A 20109-nucleotide genomic window follows, 5' to 3' on the forward strand; every position below is an offset into this window, starting at 1 on the left:
AGGAGAAGAGGGTGGCAGAGGATGATAGTTGGATGGCATCACTGATTCAATGGACATGGACTTGGACAAACTGTGGGAGATGGTGAAGGACAGGGAGGCCTGGCATGCTGCAGTCCATGGGGTCCCAAAGAGTCGGATACAACAACAATATGTGTTTGTAATCTTTCTTGTATTTATTCTTTGCTTCCCTTTCCCCTTCTTTGTCTGCTTTCTATGGATTTCATTGAGCATTTTATATAATTTGAACATTGTCTCCTCTCTTAGTATATCAATTATTCAATTATATTACTTAAAAAATTTTTAAATAGTTTTTTTAGAGTTTGAAATAAATAAATTAATCTAAGTCACCTTCAAGTAACTGTACCATTCCATGCATAACACAGGTTTCTTATAGAGTATTTCTCATCCCTCTGTCCCTTTCTTATGATATTTCTGTCACTCATTTCACTGAATCATATGTTCTAATCATCCAATATATTGTTACTATTCTTAACAGTTAAATTTTATATTTATCAAAATAAAAATAAAATTATTTTTATTCATTTGTTCCTTCTCCAACTCTTCCTTATTTACGTAGATCTAGGTTTCTGACTTACATCAGTTCCATTCTCTTAAATGCACTTCTTTTAATATCTCCTTTACAGCATGACTTCTGGGGATGAATTCTCTAAGCTTCTATGTGAGTTTGTGTGATATGTGTGTGTGTGTGTGTGTGTGTGTGTGTGTGTGTATGCACCAGAAAAAGAGAGAGAGAAAGTCATAACATCCTTTTGAAGGACACTCTTTTGAAGTATAATTTCACTGGATATAGAATTCTCAGTTCTAGTTTTTTGTTTTTTTCCTTTCAGTACTTTCATTCTACTCTTCTTATTTGCATAATTTCTGATGTGAAGTCCACCATAACTCTTATTTTTCTTCCTCTGTAGGTAAAGTGTTTCCTCTCCCTCCCTTGGTTTCTTTACAGATTTTTGTCTTTGTCTTTCTTTTCTTGTAGTGTGAATATGCTATGTCTAGGTGTAGTTTTATGAGGTTTTTTTGTTTTGTTTTGTTTTAGTTTGTTTGTTTGTTTTGTGTTTAACCTGTGTTATTCTCTGAGCTTCCTGGATTTGTAGCTTGGTGTCTACTATTAATTTTGGAAATATTTTGTCCTTTATTACTTCAAATATTTCTTCTGTTCTCATATTCTCTTTCTTCTCATTCTGGCATTCCTAATACACAAATGTTACTTTTAGAAATGTCCCAAGTTCATGGAGTTTCTACTTTTTTAATTCTTTTTATTCTATGTATTTCAGTTTGGGAAGTTTCTCTTGGTCAGTGAAACTCACCAAATCCTTCTTCAGTTGTGTCCATACTGATGAGACACTTAAAGCATCTCCATTTCTATTATACTGTCTTTGATACTGAGCATTTCCTTTTGATACATTCTTACAGTTTTTGTCTGTCTGCTTACATTATTTGTCTACCCTTGGTTATTGTCCTTTTTCAATTGGAACATATATGATTCATAGTTATTTTAAGTTCTCTTTTTAGTAATTCCAATATTTGTGTCTTGCCTGAGTCGGGCCTTGATGCTTGCTTTGCCTCTTTGGATCTTTTTATTGACTTTTGGTATGCCTTGTAGTTTTTTGTTAAACGCCAGTGATGCTGTATTGGAGAATAGGTTTTAAGGTAAACAGGCCATTTGCATGAGGGTTTGTGCTAATCTGAATAGGAGTTGCTTATTAATTAATGCTTGCAGTAGCTGTTGGGCCAGTGGCTTTATATTCCTCTGTTGTCCTAGTTTTTGTCTCCCTTCCCCACTCTGGGCTTCCCTCAGTATGCCCTCCTCAGAGAACGTCTGCATCTCACAGCTCTGTCAGCTGTGTTGCACTGTCATTTTGCTGGAATCCAGTGTGGGGGAGATATGCTGTGGGGCAGGAGATTCACACCGTCATCTTAAGATTCAGTCTCAGTCTTCCAGGGCACCTGCAGCTCTGGGCTAAGACCTCAGACCTCAACTGGTGTTTCCACAGTCATTGCTTAGCTTGAGGTTAGACAGGGAGGCAAGAGTGACCTGGGTCAGGCAGAATTCCCTTCTGCTGCCTGGGATAAGGCTCTGGGTAAAATCTTTTCCCCTTGAAAACGGCTTTTGTTATGGAGGATCCTCTGGACATATCACACAATGATTACTCTTCCTCTCCTCCTGCCAGAATCACAAAGATAGGGAATTTGCATGTGCACTATGAAAGCCCAGTGGGGCTCCCGGAGATAAAACCTGGGGATGTAGCGGGGTCAGTCCAAGACCACAGCCCCCATGGGTTTTTCCACTCTCATGCTAGTCCACACTCAGCCTCCAGCAATTCATCAAAATGATCATGTAAGTGTCCTTACCAGTTTACGACTCCAGCAGCTTCTGCTCTAGGTAAGTAGATCTCATCTGTGACTCTCTGAATTTACCTGTCTCTCCAGATTTCAGGGTAACAAATTTCCTTATAATCTCAGGTCTCTGATGAGTCCAAGAAAAGTCACTGATTTTCAGACTGTTTTTCCTTTCCTTGCAGGCACAGGAATGACAGTTTATAAGCTCTTTGCACATTGGAGTTTAAACACTGGAATTCTGTAACCTGAAGACTTTTATCGTGGTGTTCATCAAGTTTCTTTTTATGAGATAGCATCTCTTCTATGAGTTCATCACATACATAAGGATTTCATGGAGAAAAACTAATTACAAAGGATCTTCTAACTTATATTTATCACACAAACACAAAGTGCATGCACTAACACTGCCAAGCATCTTTCTTTCATAAAGCTAAATATCTTTTTATACAGTATTACAGTCTTTGGTTTTAGAAGGGTTGCTTTTGCAACTCTCCATGGATACATAAATATGTAACAACTATGTTTATGGTTCCACCTGCATTTTTCAAATGCTCTCTGAATATCTGGTTGACCTGAGTTGAGATCAACTAGTAAGTAAAAGACAGAAATATCAAACCTCATCATGGACAGTCATCACCTTGAGAATTATCAGTGATAATCCTATAGACTTAAATGTGTCATCTTGATAAAGTTATTGCCATATGAATGTTACTCTGAACCACATTAATGAAGAGTTATAAGGTGGCTACTCATACACACTGAGCAACTTCTGCTTCACAGCTTCACAACTTCAAGAGAATATTTCAAGTAGAGAATATTTCAGAGAAAAGAGCCTATAAGAAGAATGGGTGCCATCTGTTTACTTCTGGGGAAGGAGATACAGTCTTGAAAGTGAAAATGTTAGTCACTCAGCCATGTCCAACTCTTAGCGACTCCATGGACTGTAGCCTGACAGGCTCCTCTGTCCATGGGATTCTCCAGGCAACAATACTGGAGTGGGTTGCCATTTCCACCTCGAGGGGATCTTCCCAACACAGGGATCGAACTGGGGTCTCCTGCCTTGCAAGCAGATTCTTTACCATCTGAACTACCAGAGAAGTCCTACAGAGTTAGTTAAGAGCAAAGCAGTTTTGAGATTAGAAGGCAGTTGTATTTTCAAGCTGTACATGGAGTTCTGGTTTGTATGTTCTCTATGAAAATAGTCTCTTGATCACCTGATCTTTCACACACAATGCTTATAGATATGCTCTAGAAAATGGTTCATACCAAGTATTTCAAACAAAGAAATGAAATGATCTGTGTCACCAGTTTCATTCATGCTTGGTGTACCTACATTTCCCAGTTGACCTATGGCGCCTTTCATCTTGATGACTACAATACAGTGCTCTCCACACGTGATTCTCCTGCCCCAACAGCTTATCTGGCTGAAGTGCAAGCTGGCTACTGCCCACTCCCCTACACATCATCCTATCCAATATGAATTATTTTTAACTAAGAAAGCTATTTTAAAAAATAGCCAGAATCGAGAGAGGCACATATTGAACTCATCAACAGATATACAGCAGGGTGCTATAATCAAGGCTTCACATGGAATCTAAACTCTGAATTGTAAACTTGAAACTGATATCAGTTCTACTCTCCATTTTCTAGTCTGAAATAATAATATTTATAAATATTAGTACATTGTGAACCCTCAAGTCCCATGCAAACCCAAGATACTATCTCCTTCCAATGCTGTAGTGCTTAAAAAATTACAATCTAGCTTATTTTCTCAAGTGCTTTAACTAGAAAAAAATTATCTTTTATTATGTAAGGGCTGCAAGCAAGAAGGAAATTAATGAATTTAAACAATGAAGTACAGCCACCACTTTGTAATTTTTGTTCTTAGGGAGGGTAGCCAGCAGACTCGTAAGGTAGTACCCATCATCACACCCTCTGCTGGTCATGCTTCGTCTGATACCTTCCTCTCCAGTGTAGGTGGGACTCATGAACTGCTTTTAACCAACAGAACATGCCAAAGGTGATATGATGTACTAGATGATGCGTATACACTCCAAAAGATTGTTACTCATCTTGCTGAGAGACTCTGTCTTTCTTTTGCTGGGTTTGAAGACACAGGCTGCCATGTTTGTGAGCTGCTGTGTAGAGAAGAGCACATGCCAAGAAGCTGAAGGTGGTCTCCAGCTCAGAGAAAGAAGAGGACTGAGGTCCTCAATCTGGCAAACTGAAAGGGACTGAATTCTGCCAATAACACTGTGAGTGAAGAAGTTGATTCCTCCCCATTGAGCCTCAGATGAGATCGCCACTTGGCCAACCTTTGAAAGATCCTGAAGCGGAGGACTCAACTCAACTGCTCCCAGACTCCTGACCCAGAGAAACTGTGAAGAAATAAATGTGTGCGATTCTAAGTCACCAAGTTTGTAGTATCATTGGTAAGCAGCAACAGATAACTAATACACTGAGTTTTACTATGTTCTTTCTAATTTAAAGACTGAACATAACTTCTGTGATTGATTTTATTCATTTGTTCTAAATGAGCACTCCTATTGAATTCTGTCACATAAATAAGGAAAAATAGGTAACATTTATTGAACTCTTCCTTACACTAAGTAGTTTACAGGCATTATCTCTACTTCTGTTCCAGCATGGAAGATACAACTCTCCACCATCATTCATTAAATCAATCAATCAATCTGAAAATCACAATCTACCTCCAGGACAGAAAGGAAAGAAAGCACTTCATTCTAAGAGATATCTGGTGGGCTGTAAGGATTAGAGTTCACTGAGCACAAAACTGTGCTATTAATAAAATATAGAACACTGCAAACAAGCAAAATTATTGAAAACTTTGCCAAAATTATTAAAGACATAAACAGCTGGCTATGAATCAGTATGGTAGTTACATCATCTTATTCAATCTTCTTAATGGCATCAATTTACCATCTTGAGTTATGTAACTGTTTGATAAATGCAATCATCAAAAAGGGATGAAAAACAGAGAAAGATCTACCATTTGCAAGCAGAAGTCTACAATGAGGCAATCATCATAATGTACCCTTCAACAAGCAAAGATGAAACACAAGTTATCAAAGCAAAGATGCTTATTTCAAATCATAGTGCTTTTTTTTTTTCCAAAAAAAAAGTTCTTTAAAAAAGAAAAAATAACATGTCTCAGCCCTGCTGGAGGTCAGTTTGGACTATGACCTTAACATGATTGATGTAAACATCTTGCTACCAGTTTCCTGAATCAAAAGCAAAAAAATTTTTATAAAATAGTGTTCAAATTTAATATATCAACTCCCCAAAAAACTTAGTGATAGGACTATAGAGTAGCATTTTGGTTGCAGTATGGCAATTCAGGGACATATATGGTTTCACTGAAAATAGTAACATGACATTAGAATTTCTTTAAATGTGTTTTTTTAAAATTTGGAGCCAACAAAATGTTTAGATTTTCTGAAATATTTGTCTATGTGTTACTATATTTGCCTATGTATTACTTAAATAGACTCCGCTTCAACTTCATATGGGCAATTTTTCTTTTTTTTAATTAAGTTTTTTAATGGATTGTTCTGTCTGAATCTACTTGTTGAACTTACTCAGATTTATTTAAAAATAAATACACAATTAGTATTGTCTTTCACACAACCATACAATAATATTTGACCTTACCCATCAATATTCAAATACATTTATTTTATATTATTTTTGTTTTTTGCTCCAAAGTTTTAGAAATTTACCATAATTTGTGACATTCCATAAATCTAATCCAATATTCTTGTCTGGAGAATTCCCTGGACAGAAGGAACTGGTAGTCTACAGTCCATGGGGTTGCAAAGAGTCGGACACAACTAAGCAACTTACACTTTTGCACTTTCAATGCTGTTTTTAAATGAATAAAATTGTTTCATTTCCATGAAAATTGAAATTATATTTCCACATTTTCCCAGTATAGAGATTATTAACAGTATTTAACTTTTATCTAGAACCTTTTCTAATTAAATTGACATATATCTCATATTCTGGCAGATGATAATCAACTTAGAGTTAACTCATGAGCTGATTGCTCTTACTTTACCAACGAAGAAGTCCATCATGGAATGGTGAAATGACTTATACTTGACCCTGTAGAGAGAAGAAAGCAGAGTCAGGAGAATCCAATGATTGTCAGATTCTAAAACTGATCTTTCTTTGAGAGCAAAAATCACGAGTCTTAACCACAATAGTATCCTATTTGTGATTGCCTGTGTTATTTTAGCTGAACACTGTTTTATAAATATTGAACCGTCACTTTTCTTTTGTTTGTTCCTTCAGAAACCTCTCCTCAGTTGTTGTTATTCAGTCGCTAAGTCATGTCTGACTCTTTGAGATCCCATGGACTATAACCTGCCTAGCTTCCCTGTTCCTTACTGTCTCCTGGAATTTGCTCAAACTCATGTCCATTGAGTCAGTGATGCCTTCCAGCCATTTCATCCTCTCCTGGCAAAACCATACAAAGCATTTGAACTGAAAGGTAGTTCATTTTTCTATGCTTCACTGGTTTATTTATGTTTCCTGTTTCCTTTGTCTTGTTATGCATTCATGGGTAGGGTGGAAAGGAAGGGGTTAATGTACTCTGCCACTCTGAAATTACTACCCACAACTGAAATCACAGCTTAGTTTCTCTTAAAACACATGTTTGCCATTTTTAATCACAGACTCAGTGATTAAGAATGGAATGAAAAAGAGACATGACTAAGGAGCAATTCAAATAAACACAGAATTAAGATGTTGTGATATGTTTATAAAGACTAGAGACATCTGGAATATTCCAGCTAAATAGTACAGATAATGCACTCTTTCTTTTAATAAGGGCTTTGAGTACCATAAAATATCAAATGCTTAAGTACTACTGAGATCTTCTGTTATTTTTCCTTTGTCTTTTAGTATACGCCAAGTTCTAAAGGCTTTTTTTTTCCCAATTATATTGTGCTCATTACTTCTGACATTTTAGACTTTAATCTTCTTTATTAAGGAGAATCTATATTGTGTTCAAACAGTCTCATGTTAATCAAATCTCCATGAATTATGCTTGTCGTATGTGTCTATTCACTTAGAACACTCTCTATTCAAAAGAAAGATATGTGATGTTAAATAGGAGGTAATATTCTGATTCCAATCATAGAATTTCTCCTTCATTTTAAAGAGAAATGGAAGTGGAATAATTTTTATAATTTGTGATTGTGTCAGTCAACATCAAGTTGCAGGGACTATTAGACAGCATAGCTGTTTCAGGAAGAACGTTTAGGGAATTGGGTGCTCTCAGATTTGTAGCAGGCACGGTGATTGAAACAGAAATGCCCCACCATGAGCACTGTGAATTCTGCCACAGTCAGCAAGGTGGAAAACAGGAGTCCACCACTAGAGTAATTAATTTCACCAGCACCAACAAGTAACTGAGATCCAGCGGTTAGAAATTGTGGTAACTGCAAATGATACAACTGTTACTTCTCTATACATATGGATTGGACAATGGCACACCAGTGTGGACCTTCATTCACAGCTGTGCTGGCTGGCAGAGAACGGGCTGAAGTAGAATGAAGATGGCCTCTGCCCATGTTTACCTAACAAACTCCAAGTGGTTGCATTTAAACAGAGGACCATTGTATGAACAACCATGGCTGAGAGGGTGTCTGAAGAAAAGCCTCTAGAAGCACACACTAGAGGTGGACTGGAAGGTTTGAATGGAAGGTGAATATCAAGCTACAACATGCACCTTAGTGTTTTGTTTTGTTTTTTTTTAAGTCTCATTTTCTTTTTTGCTATTCAATATCCTCTTCTGAGCCTCCTGGAATTATCTGTGAGTACCACCCTTTACCACAATTTTAGAAAACAATGTTTTAGACTGTACCATTCGAACCACTTATTGCTTCTTTTTAAGATTATAAATGTATTTTTAATTTTAGGCATCCTATCTGGGATGAAATTGGGCAGACATTTGTTGAATGCTATCTGAATTTCAGACATCATGCTACCTTCAGAGAAAAGAAAATGTTTTATTGTCCCTGCTCTGGTGGCATTGTGCCATTTGATATAATTAGGATAAAGAAGTATTTAATAGAAGGAAGAGCAGAAAGAGGAAACTAGAATTAAAGCTTCATCAATACTTATTTTAGTCTCTGGATAAAGGACAGAATTACAAACTTAAAACAAAGGTAGGTGTTTATACAGGAAAACAAATTGATTTAGCAACAATAGCAGCAATAACTGAAAAATAGATTTGAGACCCAAACTGATTAAATTGACAACAAATAATAATTTCTTAAAAAAATGAAAACAAATAGCTAATATATGAACAATATGATAGAAATATATGCTAGAAGAAGACATGTTTTAATACCCTGTAAATAAACCAGGATTTAAGACATATTATATTTAAATGTATTTCTTTGTTTTTCTGGGAGGACAACTCTGATATACTTTGGTTTCAATTACAAATTGATAGATTCTTTCTGGAAGGCAACTTGGCAATAAGTAAAAAGGGTCCTTAAAAGTTTAAATTCTTTCAAAAATTTCTGCAATTTGACTAAAGATGACAGAAGCTGTTTGTTTTATTCACCATTTTCTCACCTATGTAGCTTTTAAAGTATCTGATACACAGTTAGTTTTCAATAAATTTTGTTTGAAGAAGTGAGTAATAGTTACCAAAGCATGAATTTAATAGTAAATTAACCTGAAAAAATCCTGAAGGTCAACATTGAAGGAAAAATTAATAACTTTTGGCCTATTCATATTACAAACATTATTCATCCAATAAAAAATATTTATGTAAAATCATCATAATGGTAAGGGAATATGCTTATTAGGCAATAATACAAAGGTGTCTTATAGTAGTCTGTATTTCATCATCTCAAATAAGGTAAAACACAAAATAAGATAACATGTTAGCTGTGGGTCAAGATTATTTGTTTTATTAGAATCAACACTGCTGGTAAGACTTTCCTAATTCTCCATACCAGTATTATAGATGGAAGTTATAGCTTAAATTGTCCTGTATTTTCAAATGTTTTCATATGCTCAAAGTCTAATAAACCTAGACTGAATATCATACCATTTTATTTAACACTTCTTCAAGACATTTGTCTATACATATTAGAGGTATCTATTTCCTTAATTCTCTTTATATTCCAGTGTGAAATTCAACATCAGGTTTATTTTAATGTTAATGAAACCATTAACTATTACCCATATTGATATATTTTTAGTTTGAGATAAACAGTATACCTATACCTAATAAAAATTAAAATATAACCAATCCATGATATATTATACATTTCAACAAAAAAGGAGATTGTCACAACAGTTGTTTGACTGAGAAGTTTCTCCAAATTATGGTACATAATTACTAGTTTGTGGCAAATGCCACAATATTCAGAAACCTAGTCTCACATTTAGTATAAGCAATTTCCATTCCAGTGGGTTTGCTCACATGCTCACATGTACCATATTATGAAGGATTCTAAAGCTAACCCTTCATTTGGTTTCTCTCATAAGTGTGATGTTACAGAATATGATTTTGGTTTCCATCACGTAGTTTCAGATTTATTTACATACACTTGTGGTTCCATAATCTTTGGAAACTGAACACCAGCCAGAAAAAAAAAAAAGAGTAAACATATATATTATATAATTATATATATATGTATATATATATATATATATATATATATTATAAAAAAGAGATATGGAAAGTGGAAGGAAAAAGCTAAATAGCAAGTAATAAGGGCCAGAAAATTTTTATAAAGACTAGAAAGAATGAATGTTTAGGGAAAAAATAGCTTTTGCCTCTACCCTATGTTGCCTTGCGGCTATTATTGCCTGCTTCCCTGCAGAAATTGGTAGCAGCAGCCAAGACATCAGTGTTCTCATGAAATAAGTACACTCTGAAGAGTTGCCCTTAGGTATTGAATATCCTGTCTTACTCTCTAAAAATCTCTAAGACTGTAGATTACAATTTAGGGAGATTGTCACTTCCCAATCATACTATACCTCAAAGTTTTAAATTTAAGATCACAAAAGGTCAGAAGGTAAGAAAAGCAGTTTTTGTAAAACATACAGAAATCTTGAATCATATTCAAAATACTGACTTTATATACATGTACCTATATAGGTGGGGAAAAAAAAAAAGATTACAAATGGGAATGATCAGCAATGGTCATCTGGTAGAGATTTCAGTACCAAGCTTATCTCCTATGCACGAAAATATTGGTCAGCAAATGACAGCCTGAAGGCCAAATTGAGCCTAGTTCCTGTTTTGGTAAATAAATTTTTATTGGAACACAATCATCCCCAATAATTTCCGTATTATCTATAGCTGCTGTCACATTATAGGGAAAGTTTAAATGGTGTGACAGAGACTGTCTGGTTTTCAAAACCTAAAGTATTTACAATTTTCTCTTTTATAGAAAAAAAATGCCAATCCCTACTTTAAACTCACAGACTGAGGTCTGGCCGTTGATCACTCCTCAGCACAGATAGGGGCTTCTTTATGGCTCAGTGGTAAAGAATTTGCCCCCAGGTTGGGAAGATCCCCTAGAGAAGGAAATGGCAACCACTCCAGTATTGCATGGGGTTGCAAAGAGTCAGACACAGCTTTGCAACTAAAGAGCAGAACAGATAGACAATTAATGCACAGATATTGTCAATATAAAACAAGAATTAAAATTCACTTTAAAATGAATGAAATATAACTATTTGGGTAGTATGAAAAAAATTGAGTAGAATGCTGGAGAGGGTAGCCATTCCCTTCTCCGGGGTATCTTCATGACCCAAGGATCAAATCCAGGTTTCCCACACTGGCATTAAGGTAAAGGCAGATTCTTTACCTACTGAGCCACCAGGAAAGCCCAATATAAAGAGTACAAAAGATTAAACAGTGATATATTGAATATATCTGAATATCAAATTAAGTTGAAACGTCACATAGAGAAATTTTCTAGAAAACATCAAGAAAAGCTAAAGCGACCCAACTTATGGGTAAATATCAAATAATAAAATTTCCCAAAGGAGGAAAAACAAATGGAAAAAGGAAACTATTTGAAGAAATAAGGAAAATAGACTTCCTATTCTGGCAATATGCTAGGCTATTATTTACCACTCAAAACCACTAAAATTACTAAATTTTAAAATAGTTTCTTAAAAGATCAAGGAGATAACATGATATGATAGTCAGGAATTACCATATCTAGTCTAGATGAGAACCCATGGAGGTAAATCCAACATTGAAGTAGCTTTGGCCCTAAGGATATTTGCCAAACTTCACTAACATGGTTTTGACTTTTAAGCTGTGGTACAGGATGCAAACCCACAGCCTTTTCAGAGGGTGTGGGATTTAATAGGGAACTTTTCTTATTAAAGCTGGAGCTCCTAAGTCCTATGTTAAGATAACTAGTTATCTTCATAACCAGATATACCTAGTCACCTTGCCTTCTCCAAAAAACTGAAAGTAAAATTGCCTTGGCAATTATTAGACTGAAGTATGGAGAAGTTGAAGGCATAAGGCAGCACTCAAAATCATATTACTGAAAGTTGCTCAGTCGTGTCCGACTCTTTGTGACCCCATGGACTATACAGTCTATGGAATTCTTCAGGCCAGAATACTGGAGTGGGTAGCCTTTCCCTTTTCCAGGGGATCTTCCTAACCCAGGGGTCGAACCCAGGTCTCCCACATTGCAGGCAGATTCTTTACCAGCTGAGCCATAAGGGAAGCCCAAGAATACTAGAGTGGGTGGTAGCCTATCCCTTCTCCAGCAGACCTTCCCGACCCAGGAATCGAACCAAGGCCTCCTGCATTGCACGCAGATTCTTTACCAACTGAGCTATCAGGGAAGCCCCCCCATCACTGAAGAGGTACAGGGAAAAAAAAAACCCTCAAGTTGTAAATTCACTATATTTAATTGTTAAGATTCTGCTTTTTTTGGTCCTATTTTAACATTTAGTAGTTAGGATGTATCATATCTGAAAAAAGCCTGGTAGCAACTGTGACTTAACTTAATTATTGACTACACATGAATATCAAACATGCAGTTTTAGTATGTTAGGAAAAAAACAGAAGCAAAATGGAATACTTTTTCAATAAATGCTATACACCTTTGAGCTGGATTTTCAATGTGAAAAAAGGATCTGAGAATGCCTTGTTCAATTTATTTTGCTTATACTTTCCTTTTTATACATAGAGAAGAATGACATCACAACAAGCTAAATGAGTGTACGCTGTCTTTACATAAAAGTCCAAAGTGGTGAGAAAGTATTTTTTGTTTTTATGGTTTACTTGGCAGCATCACTTAGTGATTCATAAAAATGTTGCTCTTCTGCTGTTGGCATCTTAGCTTCAAAGCTAACAGTAGTTGTTGCAGACTAATAGTAACCCACAAGCACCTAATGGACATATAATCAGCTCTTCTTTATGGGAGCACACCAATCCTAAGCTTCAAGGACTAGCACAAATAATTTACCAATTAAAATGATCAGTTTATTTTCAAACGTAACTAATCACACGAGGAAACAATTTACTCTGAGCTAAAACTAGCAATAAAAATGAAAAGCATAAACATGATTAAATATGTCTGATACTGGAATTTTCAGATACCTATCTAAATAACACCAAAATCTATGTTTAACATGTTCAAAGGAAGGAAAAACAAGCTTGAAAATATCTGAAGAGGATGGTGGTGGTTTAGTCGCTAGGTCGTGTCTGACTCTTGCAACCCCACGGACTGTGGCCTGCCAGGCTCCTCTGTCCATGGGATTCTCCAGGCAAGAATGCTGAAGTGGGTTGCCATTTCCTTCTCCAGGTCTGCAGGGGAAAGCTAACTTCAAAACACATCACGATGTTAAGGTATAAGAATTCTGTAATTAAACTGATAATAAGTAGATGAGTTTAAAAGTAGGTTAGACCCAGGGAAGATCCCCTTGAGAATGCCATGGCAACCCACTCCAATATCTTTGCATGGAGAATCCCCGTGGACAGAGGAATCTGGTGGGTCACAGTCCATAAGGTCACATAGAGTCAGACACAACTGAAGTAACTTAGCAGACTCAGCTAAAGACAGAATTAGTAACTAGAAAACAATTCAGAAAAAGATATTCAAAATTAAGCCTGGAGAAAATAAAAGAGAAGATATTAAGTTGATATTGAGATTTACAAGATATCATGTGAAGTTCTAATGTGTCTCTTAGTAGAGTTCCAGAAGGAAGAACAAGGAGAACAAAACCAAGAGTAAGATCTGCAAATACAAATATAAAGGCTTTTCAGAAATAATGAAAGTATGATTTGCATCATGAAGACTTTCAATTTCCAACTATGATTAAAAAACATTTTACACCTACATATAAATAAAAATCAAAACTGCAAAACATAAAAAAGAGGCATTTCAAGAGAAATCAATGCAAAAAACCACAAATTACCTTGTATGAAAAATTAAGAAAAATAGGAATTAGGTTGACAGTAAAATGAGAGTTCAGCTTCTGTATAATTAAATTATACTGATAAATATAATGATGATTCTGAAAAAATTCATGTGAATTAAAATGTCAATGTGTAGTATTAGAAATATCCTAATTTATTTCTTTAAATATCCTTTTTCATATTTGCGCTAGTATGGCATGTGACTAAAAGATTATGTCTCAATGACTCTAATTAATTTTGAATTTATAAATTTATCTTTAAATAAAAAGTATTTCAAGAACAGGTACACTATAAAGTGTTTCTACCAAAAGCTTCCCATTCCAAAATGAAATTCAGAAAAACATATTGCAGACAAAATGCAGGAGATCCAGGATAGAATGTTTGTGATAGAAGAAAGACTGAAATGCAACAAAATGTGTTACATTATTGCTTTTTAAAAAATAAAAATGTTATGCAAGTTTAAAATTTAAATAAAAGAATTAAAAATAAATACCAAATTAAGATGTAAGTTGAGAAGTAAATCAATGTATATTTAAAATGTATTGTTGAATAACTCTCCTTTTTTCGTAAGGTATTGAATTATTTTAGACTTTGAGAAGAATAATTTTGTAATTTCTTGAAGTAAAATGAAAATAGCCAAAACAGAGCATATATCACCCAAAGTAGTAGCAGAAAGTGAAAGAATACCTAATTAATTAAAAACAGGTAAGAAGCAGAGAGATAAACAAAAGATAAAACTAGAGAAAAATAGCAAAACACAAAGTTAGATAGCAGATTTAAACAGAAATTAAGTATAAATATTAAATGTAAATAAATTTTTTAAAAAAGTGAATGCATTTTCAAATTTAATGCTGTGTCAAAAAGACTTTTAAACCATTAGGGTACAGAGAATAGAAGGTGAAAGGATGGGAAAAAAATCTGTCATGATAGTAACAAAGAATGCTGGTTACCTGTACTTGTATCAGACCAAAGCAGACTTTAAGGAAAAGCACATTATTTGGGATAAAGAAAATAAAATCTTAATTAGAAAAGGTTTAATTCATGATGAATATATAAATTATATATATATGTGCATTTACAAATATAAAACATATAACATGAAGAATAAATAAAATATAAAATATATATTAAAATGCCTTAACATGCAAAACAAGAATAGCTACATAACTACAAGGATATTTAAATTTACAATCACAAATGCAGATTTAACATGCCTTCATGCCACTTTCAGGATCAATATAAGAAGCCAACAGAAAGTCAGTAATGATATATAAGATCTGAATAGCATAGTTAACAAACAGTTTCATGGATGTGGACAGAACATTGAACCCAAGAACTGCAGAGTTCACATTCTTTTCTGAGTGTAACCAACTTATTTGAAGTCTTGATATAGGACGAGATCACCAAGAGACAGAGGTTAGAGAACAGATGGTGATGCTGACTATTTGTCCCATGAGCCCTAGGATGCTTGGTACACAGTAAAACACCTGAGACTGAAAAGATGAGGCAGGATGGCATCGAGGAAGGGCAAATGAGTAAAGTTAATCAAGAAGGACATGATCAACTGAGATTTTGAGAAAAAAAATTTCGTTGGATTGCTTTGGGTAAGATTGATTAAAGTGGGTTAAAATAAGAGAGGAAAGAAACTGTAGACTTCTTTTTATCACGGGTATTTTTGCTTTGTTTTGTTTTTTGATACTTCACACTCTATTTTGGAATTTGTCTAAAAATGATTCTGGGACACCCGCATACTAAATTCTTAGACATGCATAGTTACTGTTTCATTTGGAATATGTTCAGCAAATTTGCAATTAAAAAGTGGTTTACAGTCAACTTTTAAAAAGGAGGAGATGCAAAGAGTGGGAAGCATGAGTAGGTAGAAATCACTTACAAACTAAAATTGAGCATTTTTCACTGCTATCATATATTCCTTCACGTGAGTATTCCTTGTCCTTTAAATGATAGGATTCCTTGAATGTGGCAGGCACTTTCCCTTCCTATCACAGATACTTTGAATATAACACAATGAATAAATAGCAACAAAGGGATATAGATTTTGGGTACCAGGGAAGGTGGTGAAAGGCAGCGGGGTTGCTGAAGGAGAGGACTCTTTATTATTCGATACATATTTAGAAATGTATTTATGTATTAATAAACAATCCTGTGCTACAGAGGAAATTATAAAATAAATTTACTAAAAATTTAAGGGAATAAAAATGAAATCATTGCATGTAGCATTTTATAATTAATATTTTGTGGAGTAAAGCTAGTACAGTACTTTGAGGGAAATTTATAGCAATATATTTATCAGGAAATAAGAAACTAAAATCTTGAGTTAAAGTTAGCAGAAGAAGTTGGAAAGCAAAAGAGTCAGGTATAAAAGTAAGAAAAATAAAATAAATAAGGACAAAAATCCTACCCCACTTGTGTCAATGATACCAAGAGACAATCTGCCACTCAGCAAAAACTACAGTCTACCAACCTCAGATATCTAAAAGTTTGCCATCTCCGAACTCCATGCTTCCCAATTCTAGGATCAGTTCACATCTTGCTCCGAAACACTGTATCCTACGAACTTAATTCTCTCTTGTTTAGCAAACAATCAGCTATTCATTTCAGATATGTGATAAAGGCCTCTTCCATTCCCCACTGTACATCCCCCAAATATTCACTGCCTCTTGGGGACAAATTACAAGGATGTTCATTGCAGACTAATCTGTGATGCCAGGGAGTTGAAGGCAAACTGGATGTCTATGTCTTATGTGTCTTATGTCACGTAAGTAGACAGGTTAAGAGAAATGGATACATGTGTTACTATAAAACTGCAGAAGTCAGAAACAATTTAGCAGTACACTTATAACAACATGTATAAACCTTAAAAAAAGCAGTGGTGAAAAAGATAAAAAACAGGATGAGACACATACACCATATAACCCAAATGATTTATCTCAGTTAAAAATACAGCACAACTAAATAATATATATTTTGCAAAAACATGGAACCAAAAAGTACACATTCCACTTATTAGAATGTTTGCCTCTGGGAGTCCTGTAATAGAAGTGAAGAATGCTAAGGAGAGAAAAGAGTAAGGTAGAATAAGGTAAGGTGAGCAAAATATAGTCAAGTGTAAAGTGGAGGATGGGAGGGGAAGGATGGGAGAGGGAGAGAGAGGAGGGGAATGGAGATAAGGGAAGAGAGGGGCAGGAGTCGGAAAGGAAGGGAAAAGAGGAAAGGGGAGGAGAAGGAGGAAGGAGAGGGAAAGGAAGTGGAAGAGAAAATAGGGAGAGAAGGGAGAGGAAGAGAATAAGAGAGAAGGGAAGAAAGAAGGTAGGGAAGAGGAGGAGAGAGGAAAGGAGAAGAGGGCAGAAAAGGAAGAAGCAGAGGGAGAATCCTTTTCTGCGACAATGTTCCTAATGAATTATATAGTATGATTAACCTAAGCTTCTTCACCTAGGGTCTAAAAACATGAAAAAAAAGTACTTTCAGACATTTAATGAAGTAATGATGGTAACTGTGTACACATTAGGATCACAGATTGTCACAAAATCTTTTTATTTTTTTAATGTATGCTTTAAAATTCTAGCTCCTTTCATGTCTGGACATAAAAAATAAAATTTTTCCCCACAGTCTATTAAAACTGACGAATATCTTCTCTTTCAGAAGCATATAATGGCATCACTGACTCGATGGACATGGGTTTGGGTAGACTCTGGGAGTTGGTGATGGACAGGGAGGCCTGGCGTGCTGCGATTCATGGGGTCGCAAAGAGTCGGACATGACTGAGCAACTGAACTGAACTGAACTGAATTTCAAGTGCATTGAAAGCTTTCACAAAGTAATCCCTTTCTTAAAATAAATAAGCTTTTGATGGAAAAGCAAAAATAAAGTTTGCTTTTTTCACCCATACAGCTACAATATGTCTTTATTTCCTTTTATTTTGTTGTGGGCATCTTTACTTTTCATTACTCATTATAACACTACAATTTGTGAAATCCAAAGAAGAAAAATTAAATATAAGGAAAGCTTCATTGTTTGTCTTTTATTAAAACCATCCTCTGAACCATACATTAAATTATACACCCATGTGTAATAGATTGCAATTTTATGTGTAGGTTTTATCTATAAATGAAGGTGTTACTTTAATGTAGTTATCATGGAAGGTTTCCATTTATTTACACAACCATGCCATTGTCTAAATCATTTTTTATATTCTTTCAGAATTGTTCAAAAAATGATTTTACATCCTGAATATATATACATTTTTATGTATTACTTAACTTTGTCATATCTTGAATTTTTAAATTTAAAATATATATTACACTTCCTCCTATTCCCCAAAATGAATGTTAACACATTACCACCAAATTAAATTCACTCATAAATGATGCAGATTTAATACTAATGTTCTTGAGACTAAATATGAAGATTATCCCACAGGCTCTCCAAACAAACAGGAAAACAGAAAAAATATACCTGATCTCCGAGAAGGAACTAAATGCTCTCTTTCTATTCTTTCCTATCCAAATGACTGAACTGTTGCATATTAGTAAACAATAACAAACAAAACCCCTAATAGTCTCAAAATCACATATCATAGCCATGGTTTGTGAAAATTTCTGGTTTCACTTTGTAAATATACAAATATTTGTGGGTTAAATTACATAAAAATAAAACCTGCAATTTATTGGCAGAGACATGAGTTTTGAGAAAATGCTTTAAAATATCTCTTTTAAAAGAATAACTTCCAATGCTTTTACAATTTTCATGGGCTGAAAATACAAAAATGATGAATACTTTCTTGTCTTTTTCTAATTCACTCATCACATATACTGTGTATATTGGTATATATGGTATAGAAAACCGCGGAAGTAAATGTTCTAAACAAAGGAATTGTTGATAGTGTTTTTTACCATTCAGATTTACATATATCAATTTTGGGTTATAGGCTGTCTGGAGCAGAGGACCTGGATTTGCTGTCTGCCTTATTGCTTAAAATTTTTTTTTTTTTTACCTAAGTAAAGAAAGGCACTAGGAGATCCCCAAAGATCTTTTTTCTCTGCTACTATCCCTAGGCAAGAAGGAGGAATTAGCCTTGTAACCAGATCCATCTAGTCTCTGCCTTTAATTTTAAACAAGAAACCAGACGACTAAAGCTGTAAGATTGACAGAGAACGGCAGAGGGCAGTATTTACTCATGGCTAAATCATCTCCCAGCTCAGAAATTTTAAATTTGGAGGGGGTCACTGTGGATGAAATGAATGACTTATATTTGCATTACTTGGCTTAAATTCTCATTTTCTAAGCGGTTTTCCTTAAAGGGGAAATAATCCTGACCTGATTCCTAGTCACCTTTCCCCCACCTCTTTGAAGTGCTGCGTGATACCATAGAAAAAATCAGCTACAGTAAATAGCAGGGGAGTTCATCTGAGTGCCTCGAGTGGCACGTGGGTAATTCTAAAATTTAAATTTCCTTCTATTCATTTCAATTTTTCTCAAACCTACCTTTTCCCCAGACAAAAACTAAACCAAAACAAAAAGAAACCATTTCATCAGGATACCTTTGGCTAGAAAATGGCCAGAGGGCAATACTCCCAACGAAGATCAAAATTCCAAACTTCAGGAAAGGAAACAAAACAGGAGTCCCCCGGCTTTTCCCACAGGAATCCAAAGGGCAGTTGGTGCCCAGGCCTTGGTGCCCCTACTCACCTGGAGGTAGGGGAGGGGCGAGTGGAGACAGGTTTAGGGTTAGACCTGGACTGCAGTCGGCTCGCTCTGTAGACAGAGAAGGAACAGAGACGGTTCGGTTTGGATGCTGTTGGATCTTATTGTACAGCAGCTCCCCTCCGTCCCTTCGAAAGAGAAGGGGCAGGAAACGGTTAAAGCAAATCTGCGCTTTGCATTCCCAGACAGGCTTTGCTTAATCCTTCCTCCCGCTCTAACAGACCCTCACCCCCTGCCTTTCTTTTATTTCTCTCGACCCCCTTACCCTTGAGTTATTACTAGCATAACAACCTAACGGTCTTCCCCCAGACCCGGTCCCTAAAGTTATTTATCTGCAAACCTGACCCCACCCCCATCTATTCGGCAGCAGCTTTTTGCTGTTATTGCTCAGATGTCGGCCAAGATTTGACCAAAAAGAGAAAAAAAAGAAAGAAAGGAAGAAAAAGAGGGGAGGGAATCACCCCCTACCTCCCACCCCCACCCCCCTTTCTCAGCGCCTCCTACTTGCAGTGCTCCCACACCCGACCGCCTACCGTCCTCCGGGAGGCTGGAGTGATTAGCATCCCGAAAAGCCAGTCGGAGGC

The 20109-nt window shown here is 35.5% G+C and overlaps 1 protein-coding gene across 1 annotated transcript; it reads right to left on the minus strand.

Moving 5' to 3' along the window:
* Positions 1 to 4124: 4124 nt before the first annotated feature.
* Positions 4125 to 20060, minus strand: LOC145525354 (uncharacterized). The gene is made up of 4 exons (XM_081538151.1): positions 20030 to 20060; positions 19511 to 19576; positions 6432 to 6483; positions 4125 to 4736 (listed from the first exon to the last, which is right to left on the minus strand). Exons 3-4 carry the CDS (start codon positions 6453 to 6455, stop codon positions 4392 to 4394), a joined length of 369 nt encoding a protein of 122 aa, XP_081394277.1. The 5' UTR covers positions 6456 to 6483; positions 19511 to 19576; positions 20030 to 20060; the 3' UTR covers positions 4125 to 4391.
* Positions 20061 to 20109: the final 49 nt, after the last annotated feature.

Source organism: Giraffa tippelskirchi, chromosome 11 (assembly GCF_054371585.1).
Source record: "Giraffa tippelskirchi isolate mGirTip1 chromosome 11, T2T-mGirTip1v1.2.pri, whole genome shotgun sequence".
Taxonomy (NCBI): domain Eukaryota; kingdom Metazoa; phylum Chordata; class Mammalia; order Artiodactyla; family Giraffidae; genus Giraffa; species Giraffa tippelskirchi.

Excerpts from the sequence above, each read along its gene's own strand:
- LOC145525354 (XM_081538151.1), bottom strand. The coding sequence starts at position 6,455 with ATGATGGACTTCTTCGTTGGTAAA. Across the intron at positions 4,737-6,431 it reads TGGACTTCTTCGTTGGTAAA|TTTCTCTGGGTCAGGAGTCT; the intron begins GTAAGAGCAATC and ends ATTTCTTCACAG.